Source organism: Apteryx rowi, unplaced genomic scaffold (genome assembly GCF_003343035.1).
Source record: "Apteryx rowi isolate R43461 unplaced genomic scaffold, aptRow1 scaffold_332, whole genome shotgun sequence".
NCBI classification, from domain to species: domain Eukaryota; kingdom Metazoa; phylum Chordata; class Aves; order Apterygiformes; family Apterygidae; genus Apteryx; species Apteryx rowi.
This window is the reverse complement of record NW_020449775.1, coordinates 993,207-1,005,631: the sequence shown is the minus strand read 5'-3', so window position 1 is coordinate 1,005,631 and position 12,425 is coordinate 993,207. Positions and strand designations below refer to the sequence as shown.

Genomic DNA, 12,425 nt, shown 5'->3' with positions numbered 1-12,425 from the left:
CACTGCTTCTTTCAACAAGTGCAAAAATCACAAAGAGGGTGACACCAACATATGCCTAATTCTACGTATACACAAAAAATAAGTGCATAGATTTAATGTAGCAATTCTTTTAAAAAAGAAAAAAAGAAGCAAGGTATCTCTTAGCCATGCAGTTTTGAGCACAGGGCTGGGTTCTGGCACCTGCAGGCTTTGAGACTGCAAAGACTTTAGTTTTCCGTGAAAGCGGAGTTTAAAGTGCCTGCTGTTTTCACAATCAAGAGCTCCATTTCAATACCTACAGGAAGGCGTGACCTTAGGCCAGTCCTGAGCACACAACTACTTCTGACATGAGAGCATCCATCACTTTGCCATTTTAGGCAGCTTCACATAAAATCCCGTCACCCTTTTCCCAAAGCCAAGTTCTTCCTAATGTCAATACAGTGAACTAGAAGATTTGGGAAGAGAAAAAAACAATATAAAAATATCTCAAAGAGGAAAATTTCCCCATCAGCATTTGCCATACATGAAGCAAATGGTATACTACAATTAACACTGCTGGTGAGTTGGCTGTCTTAGTTATTGCCACCTCTCACAGAAATCAGTGACTAGGCTGAAAATGAGAAATGTTCCATCTTGGGAGAAAACAAAGTGAAAAGAGACTGCAGCTCAGCACAGAAAATAGATGATGCTCATGCACTGCTATGCAGTTAAACCCTTCACAGCCTGATCCTACACCCCTTAAATGCCCAGTGCCACATTAACCTGAATGGAGGATCTGTATGCTCAAGGAAGGTAGGATTGGCTGCAGGTTACAAAAATAAGGAAATTCCAAATTCTTACCACAAACACCCTGATTCTTCCACTGATATGAACTAGTGCACAGAAAGGCATCTTCTGATCTCACATGTAAGCCAAGTTTAATTCTACTGAAATAATTTCAAAGCCATCAGTGATTTCTGCTTTCCTCCCATCTCTCTACTGTAATTGCCCCCACACCGTTCTAGTTACCTCAGGCTAAATTCTCTCCAAGGTTTCATGCTTAGATTCACACTTGTTGAAACCTGCACATCCCTGCTGATAGCATCTGAATTCACGACTGAAATCAGAAGATGTTTGGGGAGAGCTGTAGAACGCACTGATGCTCTCCTACGGGGACCTGAGGTCCCGTGAAGGCGCTGCAGGACACTGGAGCCACTGTGCTTCTCGACACTGCTGAGCCCCCCTGCCCTCCACTAGCACATCCATATAAATAAAAAGCTCTAGTTCCACCTGTGCCGCTTCCCACTTGACTAACTCTGMGTGCACACCTGTTCAGTGGAGCTGACTGGATCCTCTCCTGACTTTCCCTCCTGAAACCTTCCCAACATTACAAAAGGGATTGCTTCAGCAGGCTCCCACCCCCTTTTACATTCCTCTTCCATGGGAATTCCAGCAAACAATTGCTCTTAACAAAAGAGAAGTCTTAGCAATCTCTGAGTTTGCACAACAGGAATATTTGCACTGCAAATCCAGCTCCAAGAGTAACACTTGTCCAGCCAGGAAAGAGACACCTGACCTGCGTGTCGCAGGAAAACCACAACATGGCACTTCAAACAAATACTTACAAGAACCTGCTGTGTACATCTACAAACCAATTATTCACTAAAATCAAGCAGTGAATACTTTTGAGAAATGAATCAATTCTAAGGAAGATGTAAATTTCTCCTGGGTTATTCATAAACTTCCACTAGTCTCATGAGAGCCAGGATTTCTCTCCCTGTCTTGGTTGTAGCTAGACAGTAAAACAGAACCACTGTTCACTGTGCACCCACTCGAAAACTTAGCTACCTTCTCTTTACACCAGAAAAAGCAGTTTCCTTTTTTCCTTGATGATCACCTTCCCAAGTCACATTCTGTTTTCGATGCCCCTTTCTTCTCAGAAAATCCCAGACATTCATTTCATCTTTCATTTTCAGCTGTCTTTCCTCCTCGCCTGGTCCAAAGTCACAGCACACCAGACTCAAACTTCTTTTCAGGCACAAACTTTCTCCACCTTTCTTCAAACTCTCCCAGTTAGTTTTTAAGGTTGGCACACCAATGACCTCCTTGGACCTGAATGTATGCACACAAACACCAGAGATGCCATCCTTTGCTCAGATGAGGACTTCCATCATGTCTGCGTCAGGGAACTCAGGCTTGTGGAGCAAACTGCTCACCCTGCCCTTGTTGTCAGGTGGCTTCCCATGACTGCAGTTGTCTGGAACAAGAAGAAGGGAAAGTAGGTCTTCACCTCAAATTCAATAGCAAATTGTTCAAAGCAAATATAAATCAATAGCAGGGGGAGAGGGAGAGAGATGTCTTAACCATACATCCTAAATACTGAAGTCCATACTTGATCAGGAGGACAAGAAAAAGTAATCCTGAATTCCCTGCACAATGAAATAATGTCACCAATGACAGCAGGTTAGTTAGTGTACCTGGAACACAAGGTCAGGCACAAAAACACGTATTTAAGAGATACAGACAAAAGTATCTCTTTAGCTGTGTCCCTAATGAGAAATGGACAGGCAAAAGATTTACATCAGATTAACAAGTTATTACGCATCGACTGATCCATGGTAACTGTCCATATGTGTATTCCTATTCTGCTTCAATTACAAAATTTAGGAGCTTAACTCGTCATGAAGGCAGTACACAAATAATCAGGAAGGTGGATTCATCTAAAATATTCTACTTTGCCACTGGGGCAGGCTAAGAGCATGCATGTGGTCACTTAGAATTTATAAATACATTAACTAGGTATTAATTATGATACATTAATTAGGTATTTATCCTCATCACCATAGTTCTTGACACCGTGAGATTCAGAAAGAAGGACTCTTAATTCCTTAAAACAGGGAAAAGTTTGAAAGGCTAATTTAAGAGGCTCTGGAAACAAATTTCAGTCCGATTTGCACAAAACACAGCAACTCAGAGTCTCAAGCAATTAGCGATCCTGCCCTACTGATGATGATATGTGGGAATTTTTTAGGAGAGTTTACTTTTGAGAATAGATGAACCTGTAGGAAACTGGCTTCTTAAAAAATAACATTTTAAAAATACGTGTCTCCCCTAACTAGGGCTGCAAAGAAACAGCTCCCATCAATCACAAATAATAAAATTATACATCTATAGAAGATGAACCATTCTCCATTTTCTGCTTATTTTCCCCCCTCAGCCCCGCAAGTTTCCTTTAAAACRTAGGGAGAAAAGGGTGCCTTCGCTAAACATGCTTTAAGTGGAGAAAAGAGGAGAAGGGATGCGTCTGACCGCGTGCRCAGGCGCGGGGCGCTTTCAAGGTGCGAAACCCTGTGGCCTCCTCCCGGCGCGACCTCCATCGTGGGCAGCACCGAAAGCCTCCGTGTTTGCCGGGAGGGGACTCTGCCCGCAGCCACCGAGCGGAGGCCGCGGAACCCCGCCGAGCGGCGAGGGCCAGACCGGAGGCCTCGGGAGCTGAGCTCCGTCCCGCAGCAGCACGGACGGCCCCCGCACCCCGCGCTCCCCAGCACCGGCGCCGGCAGCGCTCACCTTTCTCGCCGGCAGCCCGGGCCGTGATGGGCCGCGGGGCTGGGCCGTGCGTGGCGGCGGCGGCGGCGCCTGGGCGACCTCGGCCGGGGAAGGAGGCGGCGGTGGGCCAGAAGAGCTCGGCGCTTTTGTCGGTCTGCGTGCTGCTGTCCCTGCTGCCCGTCTTGGCGTGGGAGGCCGGCGCCGGGCCAGGGGCCGGGGCGCACGACAGGGAGGGCGGCAGAGGGGCCGGCGCGGGGCCCGCCAGCAGCTCGGGGGGCTCCTTCCCCAGCAATAGCCCTGCAAGCAGGCGGCGGTCAGCGGCTCGGCCCGCACGGCGCCATGTTGCCTGCCCCGGGCCCCCCTCAGCGCAGAGGCACCACCGTCGACACCCGCGCAGGCGGCCGCCGCAGCCCGCGCGGGCCAAAGGCGCTCGCTCCCCCTGCAACAGCCTCGTCCGAAGGAAGAGCTGCTGGTCGCGGACGTCCGTCCCCATCCCCATCCCAGGGCCAGGCCCCACGCACCCCCAGCCCCGCTCGCGTCCGCCCCCCCCGGCCTGGCCCAGGCTTGTTTTCCCCACTCCGAGCTGCCGCAGCCCATCGCAAACTCCTGCCCGAAGCCATCCCCTCGTTTCACTTTAACCAGGCATCCTCCTCGCCCCAACTTGGTATTTGCTCCGACCAAGCTGCCAACATCACCTGCTGGCATCTGGGAGTCTTCCCCAGACTACAGCTTTCTGCGATGACCGCAGGACTGGTTTAGTATCGTCAGCGATGGTCAAGACACAAAGCGAGCTTAAAGACCAGACTGACCTTTGACTTCACCAGCAGCAGAGGTTGCTCCTGGGGACCCTGCTGGGACAAGGCGCTGTGCGTGCAGTGCGCCCCGTGCCCGTGGGCGGTTTCGCCATGCTCAGGCAGCAGGATTACAATTAAGCTGTGGAGGAGTCATAGCTTAAGCACAAACTCACCTATGCTTCCCTTCCAGATCTTCTCTTCCTTCTTCTCCTCCGCTATCTGGTTGCTGGTGAGCGAGGTCTGGCGCGAATGGGTGCCCGCAGCAGCCGCGATGGACGGGACTGACCGAGCCGGCCGCAAGCTCGCGCTGTCGCTTTTCCCAGGATCCTTCCGGGACCGCTGCTGAAGGACCTTGATCATGGCATCTTTCTCAATTATTTTTGCATGGAGATTCTTTATTCTGCCAAAATATGACAGCTCTGCTTACAGAAACGTACAAATTTGTAGGTCACGACCCACCCCACCCTGCCACGGTGGGACTGGTCCCCGGGTCCGTCCTGCTGCTCTGTCCGCTCCGGGCTGAAGTGACCCCGACAGCGTAGCTCCTGCCATCTCCCTTGAGGGRTAACCGCGCACCCTGAAATGGGCCGCGTGTCTGGCTCTGGAGCCAGAGCAGGGAAATCTTTTGCAAGGTTAAATAAACCCATCTCTTGCTGCGGCTTTAGTAAACGAGCAGGAGCCATGAGACTGCTGGGGGCTGGGGATCACTAGTATCACTGAAATACAAAAAGCAAGCCATTTTCCCCCATAATACTTTGGGGCCAAAGCTGGAATTCCTCGTTTTGGCAGACTTTCATTGGGAGGGGTTTGCCTAAGTAAATAATATCTGAATTAACTGAGCTAACCGCATGATTTGGATCTGTTGCTGGAATAAAGATCTACTGCTGCTGAAGCAAATGAAAAAAGTTCTCTTTGGTTTCTGTAAAGGTTGGGTTGGGCTCTTAGTTTTCCCTAAATGCTGCAGAAAGAATCAGCACTCAGCAAACAGAGTTAAACAAAACTCTCTACTTTTTCAATATAGATAGACCCCCAAAGACTCTCAAAACATGCAATATTGATAATCTGAAATTTTTCTCTGGGACTGAGAGAGGATTTAAGACCAAATCATACTGAAAAAGACTGAAGCTACATATTAAAAAAATTTTACATGTACAAAACTATAATCAATGACTGTATCTTTACTGCGAAACACAATATATAATTAAATGCAGCAGCATTTTGTGATGCAATTGAAACTAAAATGCCATGTCTGGAAAGCATACACATACAAAGGAGATGATAGTAACTTAATTTTGGCTTTAGTTTTCATAATCAGATGTCTAATTTTCAATGAAACACAAGATCCTAATCTATCTTTAATGAAGCCAATGGCAAAACTCCATCATTTCATTGGAAGCAGGACAACAAACCCAGTAAAAACAATCATTTGTATCTTTCACAAACAACAAATATTTTGTTTTATAAAATAATCTGCATTTTTTTTTGTAAGAAAGCCAAAACTGAAGAACTGATTTTAACTAGTTTTTCAGTAAAAATCTAGGAGGAATATAGATTTTTACTCATCAAAAGGCCACTTTTCACCCCCCAAAAGTCTGGATTAAAAACACTGGCCAGGCCTAGTACACATTTATCTACACAGCCACATGTCCATCTGTGTGCTGAAAATGGAGAAGTATTTGTGCAAATGAACATTTTTCTCTCTGATTGCCTGTGTCTAAAAAAGTTTATTTTACATTTTCTACTACTTGTAAATGCATCTTTTTTAGAGGTTTTTGGTGCTAAATTTAGCAGGTCTGTCCTGAAATGCCATTGCGAACTTTGCACGACTCAGTCCATCTAGAAGAAGAAATAAACAGGCAGCCAGCTAATGAGTAGAGAGCGGCACAAACACAAACGCTCATATTGCTGATTATGTAGCAGTGGGATTAAAATTTCAGTTTTTATGACTAGACACCCTTGTTTCTAGCGGGGGATTTTCACTGAGATTAAGCATGCATTTAGCTTCCTCATATGTCAACCTACTTTTACGAGGAGAACAGCCGTCTGTTTTTAAGAGAGTCACTTCCGGCATAAAGATTTAACTGCAGGGTAGGGAGGAAGTTATCTAAGGGACAGCAATTATGTCATCACTATGTTTTAATACCGAAGAGCAAAACTAAGTCGGAGTGAAGCTAAGCCCACCCTTTCCGAGCACACTCCTAGTGTGTGAGGGGCAAACGAAACGATGGGCATCCCGCTGTATCTGAAAGTGCCCCCGGCTACGGCCGTGCGAAAGCCGTGACGCGACCCCCCCAGTCTGCGTCCCAGGGCGGGCAGGCACTTAGCAGCGGCACCGTACGTGTACTCCATGTCCTGGCAGCGGCGGTGAGCTTGCACGACCTCCTCCTCCTCCTGCCAGACGCGCGCCTCCAGCGCGCCCTCGCCGTAGCTGCCGCTCCGCGAGTGCGTCGGGGCCGAGGTGTCCCTGGAGAGGCAAGGCAAGGCAAGGCACTGTCAGCCCCGGCCTGCTCCCCTCCCAAAAATGCGCCCTGGCAGGAGTGAGCTCCAGTTTAGTAATGCTGCGGGTGTCAATACAGGGCCTGGCAGCACCCCGAAGCTGTCCACAATGTTGAGGCAGGCTCCTAAAACCATGGGGCCGGCTTTTGCAAGTGAGATCGGCAGCTGCAAAACCCCCCCAAACCCACATTCAAAAACAAACTCTTTACTGTCAGCTCAGATGGATATTTGGCATGAGGTTGTCTTGCTGCGGTCTACTCTTGGCCCAGGCTTAGTCATTAATTTCAATAATAACTTGGATGATGGAAAGAGAGTACAGTAAAAACTGTGGGTGACACCATGGGCGGGTTAAAAACCATCCTGAAGGACAGGGCTGGAATCAAAGGGCACTCAATGACTGCGGAAATGGTCTTGAATTAATAAGAGGGAATTAAAAAACCAGGTACAAAGTAGTACACTTAGGAAGGTGAAAACAAACAGGAATTGCTGTCTAGACTAGAGCGCAAAAGAAAAGGATCATACTGAACCATACACTCAACCACATTTAAAAAGGCAAATCTCACTTTAGGATGCATTCAGGGGATTTGGTTTCTAAGAAACTGGGGAAAGAGGTTAATTATCCCATGCTTCTCATGGCTAGAAAGCATAGCTGGAATATCTTGTCCGTTTTTGGGCACCACACTTTGACACAGATAAATTGGAGACAATCTAGACAAAAGCAACAGGAATGGGAAGAGGTTTAGAATATGACATATGAGGAATGGCTGAAGGAAATAAGTAAGTTCAGGCCAGGGACGACACAACAGGGGAAATTTGTCTTCCAATATTTCAAGGGTTGTTGTAACATTGACAACAATCTGTTGTTCATCATGTACACCTGGTAAGGACACAAATAAATTGATCTAATTTGCAGTAAAGAGGTTTAGTTTAGMTATTAGGAGAATCCTTTTAATCTGAAGCTTAATGAAGCACTGAAACAGGGGACTTAGTGAGACCACAAAATTTAGTCATTACAGGTTTTTAAAAATAGGTTAAACAAACACATTACAGAAATGGTCTCAGTACACTTTTCTGCCACAGCTAAGGAGCAGGGACTAGATGAGACTGTTTCAGACTCGTATTTCTAATAAATAAGTGCAATTTTGTTTTAATTCTGTTTGTCTTTGGAGTTCATATGAGTCATTTTTTCAGGTTTCCTCTGCAATCAGAAGGCCTAGCAAAGCTGACGGACTCTTCAAACGAGTCACCCCCAACCACTTCACAAAACATACCAGTATTTTGAGAGAAACACCAAACATGAGAACCAAAAGACAATCAGAAGAATTCTCAGTCTTCTTTATTTTTAAATACTGTTGCAGCCTGTCTACTTTTCTGTGCTGCTGTGTTTGAAGTCAGTTTTACTTCTTGGCCATCATGTAACAAAATAATGCTGTCGTGTTTGATTTCACAAAGCTCTGAGAGAAAGTCTTCCATGCAAAATTTATTCAAAGAAAAACATAAGAATAATAAAAGCCCTCAAAACAGTAGAAGTGATATCTATACTCGAGTTCTCAAATCACAGTTTAGTTTTGGTTTTGCTTTATTTTATTGTTGTATAAAGCAAAACCCATTTATGGGGGATTTAAAAAAAAAGAAGGTCTCCTTTTTAAGTGGTACTTAAGATTCTGGCTCCCAGCCATCGGCATTGACAAAGACTTGCATTACCGGTGGCAAAGAAAGGTTACAGATCTTCCCTCTTGAGTTTAGCTGCAGTCAGTGGGACTTGCAGGTGGACTGTGCCTCAGAAAGCCATGCCCACAGTAAAGTTAGAGCGTTTCCTGGGAATAGTACAGCTCTGGGGCTATATAGCAAGCTGGCTTGAATCCAGCTGTATACTGACAGAAGTTCCTCCTCGTTCCCTTAATGCTGTGGTGAGGAATTCCCTTATCTGTGCTAAGTCGTCTGGCATGTTCAGATTTTGCTGTGGAGGCCACTGCTGGAGTCTGATGCTTGGGTTTGCTAAACTTCTGGACCTGGGTCAGGAGGGCAAATCCTGTGTTAGGTGAATATTGAATCTTGATGGCATTACGCCACGGAGTGGTTCATTAATCCTGGTGGAGCTACTCAGCAGGGGAAGGCAAGCAAAATCCAGCCTTAAGAAAATATCCATTCCTTACTATTCCCTCGTGTTTATTCCACTGCGAATATAGCTGCCTGCCTGTAATAACATCTTACCTCTCGGTTGCAGCTGTGGCTGCAGCATTCATGGCAAAGTGCCTGATCGTACTCTCCTCCAGATACTTCTGCTCCCACTTGGTCATGTCCGCTTCCAGCGCCAGAATCCTTTCCTCCTTTTCCCGCACTAGCTCCATCAGGGCTGGCGCACTGTGCTCCGGGAGGCTGGCTGTCTGGTAGCTGCCCTGCCTCTGGAGGATGGAAACAGTGACAGATATTCACCCCCTGCCAATTGCAAGAGCTGACAGCTTTTTTTTTTCCATGTCTTCTCCGGAGCACACAAAGACATCCCCTGTTGCTGCCTCAGCCCAGGGCTCAAAGCTTAAACAGGGCTCCTTGTCCGGGAGTGAATTTCTGAACCGAGGAGCCGAAAGCTACGACCACGGAGATGTAAAACGACTCTCAGTTTGTGGTTCCCAGCTCCTCAGCAGCACTGTGACACCTAGACCATCGCTTCAAAAAGAGACCGATGCTATAAATGGATACAGCAACACTTCTAAGTAAGGGCTGTGTTGTCAAAAATTTCCAGTACTGGACAGATCTGCCAGTCTTTACTTCTTAGTAAGGAAAGGCCAGTCTAACTGTCTACCCCAGCAAGACAAGATGAGCTGGTCAGAGAAGGGCTGTGCAGCCAGTGAGCAGAAGGGAAACCCTGGGCTGGGACCCGGTGTTACCACGTTGTGGGAGGCCAGGCAGCTTGCTTTTCTAGAGGCTTGCAATAGCCAGCACACACTTCTTGAGGCACGAGAGCATGCAGACAGAAGTAGGGGGCCGGCTGTTCACATGTACGGATTTTGTGGGATACCTCAAGCCAAGATATCCTTCTAGGAGGGACTTTGTCCACTTCCAGGACAGCTGGGCGGTGCTCTCTATCAGAGGGTTTATATAAGAAAACAGAAAAAAAGGGACATAACCCAGCTACAGCCCAATGGAGAATGCTAATTTAAACAGCAGCTGCCAAAATACCACTGAGAAGTCCGTAGAAATAAATGTTTTTTATGATAAAAAGTGTAAGAGATTTGCTACACTCCGTGGGGCACTACACTGTGTTAAAGGGGAAACCATGTCTCAGGAGCATGTCTTCTGCTGTGCTACACCACAAACGTCTGCTGGCAAAGGCCATTGCTGACGCAGCATCAGCACACTGAAGTTACAGCTCTAGCAGCCACTTCCATGCTCTAAAGCACATTTCCAGCTCCTCCTTCTAGATGCTCATCTTCTGGTTACAAAAAACTAGAGATACCAAGAAAGATTTCAGCCTTTGGCTTTGGTGTGGTACTGATGCGTGTGGAAAATATTTTCTGAAATACTCCAATATGGAATAGACTTTCAGAGCAACCGCTGTGGCTCCGCTCCTGCAAAAACATCAGTTGCACTTCAAATACTGTCAAATCCCTGGCAGGAAGATAACATTTGGAAAGCTGCTCTGTAAAACGGCATGCTGGGACATCATGGGTGCCTGTCTTCTTAATTCCCAGTCAAAGCATCTGCCTACCCTGCATATTCAACCTGAAATACCTAAGTCAAGAGGATCTTTTTCTTCTTCCTAGCTCACACATCAGAGGCAGTGCAGATGGGCCTTTGGAACTTGATTAGCAATTCTGTGCATAGCACGTGAGCCGCAGGAGAGCCTGGCTTGCTGTTCCCTTGTGTGCTGCGTCTCTAGTGCTGGCTGCAGCAAACCGTTGGAAAAAAACTCTTTTGCTCTGCTGTGACACAATATTTCAGAAGATATGACTGATAACTCAGGGAAGACAGCTCTGAAGTAAAAAACGTTGGTTCATTTTACAGCAACATTTCATCTCAAAGTTCTGTTTTACTGGCCCTTCTAAAATCTCAAGACCACTCATAAAATAGAAAGTATAAYAACAGTATATAAAATATAATAATAGTAAAAAGATACCCCAAACACTCTTCTTTCAAAGCGCATAGGTGAGATATGAAGTCAAAGTATTTTTCTTCTTAACTCTTCCTAAATAAAACTGGTACAGGCATTTGGGAACTATGGCAACCTAAAATGCAGCTGCTAATTACAGTTCCAAAAAAATTAAGCAATCTGTAAGTTACAAAGGAATTTTCTGGCAAAATAAGCAGACATACCCTGAACTCCCAAGACAGGGACTTATGTGAAAGTCCATCCCAGTTACTCAATGTATCAGTTTGCCCCTGTATYGTGGCCCAGAGAACAAAACCTTTTTCAGTTCTATTTTTACCTTCGCTTAATTTTAATTGTATTTTTCTTGAATATTCATTCATTGGCATCAGTGTTAGCATGTTATATCCCCACTTGATGGTTTTGTTTCATTCTGGTTTTTTGATTAGATAAGAGAAGGCTGAGGGGCAATTGAGAACAGCTACTGGAAGGAGACAGAAATAGTCTGTCCTCCAAGGCCRTGGTGGACAGGACAAGAAAGAAGTCCTTGCTGCACTTAAACTGCCACAAGATAGAATCAAGTTAGACTGAAAGGCTTTCCAACTAACAGCAGTGACAGTGACGCACAGGAGGAGACAGCCTGGACCTGTGCAATTGCCACACTGACTGGATTAGGCAAACATCCGTCAGGAACAGTGCTGGGATGAGCTGACCTTGCCCTGGGGCTGCAGGATGGAGAAGGTGATGTCTTCCGGTCCCCCCTGTCTCTGTGATTTTGTAATTCTTTGATGATGCCAGCAGTTATTTCTCAGTTGCATCCTGCTGGAAGGATCAGATTCTCTGCTTTTCGGCAACACAAACTATGCATAACAGCTACTTTGTTCATCACTAGTGGCTCATAAATAAGGAAAGGTTATTGTAGCAGATGCATTTCTTGACAGAGACACGAGTGAGCCCTTCAAGAGTTACAACAGCATCAAGCTTTGCTTATGTCGTTTTTTTCCCCAAGTGGTGGTTTAATATAGTGCATCTCTTCGCTCACCTCTGGAGCCAGTTTCCATGTGTTCAGCACTCAGTGCTGGTTATAGACTGGGATCCTCTCTACAGCCTCCTCATGCTTTCTTTTCCTTTTCACAGATGACTTGACTTGGGGTCTTGGGGATGGAGAATGTGAGAGACTAGGTTGCCTACCCAAAGGAGTAAGTGTGCATAAAATACGAGCATAAGAATACACCTCTGAGGACACAGGGCTGCCAAAAAATCAAGGGGACATAGACAGAAATGCATACCTACTCTTCTAGCCTATTCCGGACTGAATTCAAATTTAAATAATTTCTTGTCTGAAGATGACAGCCCCATTTGTCTCCAGATCGATCATGGGCAAAGATTTCTGTGAACGAAGTACAACATCATCTTTGTCCGGAACGAATACTGCCTGAGTCCTTGCTTCCACCTCATCCGATTTCATCAGACCTTGCCTTTGGGCTATGGGCTAAATCTCACACCCATGTGTACCACAGCTTTCCTTTCCTCCTGCAATACTG

The 12,425-nt window shown here is 46.2% G+C and overlaps 1 protein-coding gene across 1 annotated transcript in view; it reads right to left on the bottom strand.

Annotated features, from left to right (window-relative positions):
* Positions 1-2,111: 2,111 nt before the first annotated feature.
* The window catches only part of AMOTL1 (angiomotin like 1), an 86,827-nt gene continuing 76,513 nt past the window's right edge, over positions 2,112-12,425 (bottom strand). The window contains exons 10-14 of the mRNA XM_026071932.1: positions 9,009-9,199; positions 6,637-6,762; positions 4,472-4,698; positions 3,520-3,801; positions 2,112-2,215 (exon numbers count right to left, since the gene is read on the bottom strand). Of these exons, the coding sequence (XP_025927717.1) occupies positions 2,112-2,215; positions 3,520-3,801; positions 4,472-4,698; positions 6,637-6,762; positions 9,009-9,199 (930 nt within the window). The remainder of the gene's footprint in view (positions 2,216-3,519; positions 3,802-4,471; positions 4,699-6,636; positions 6,763-9,008; positions 9,200-12,425) is intronic.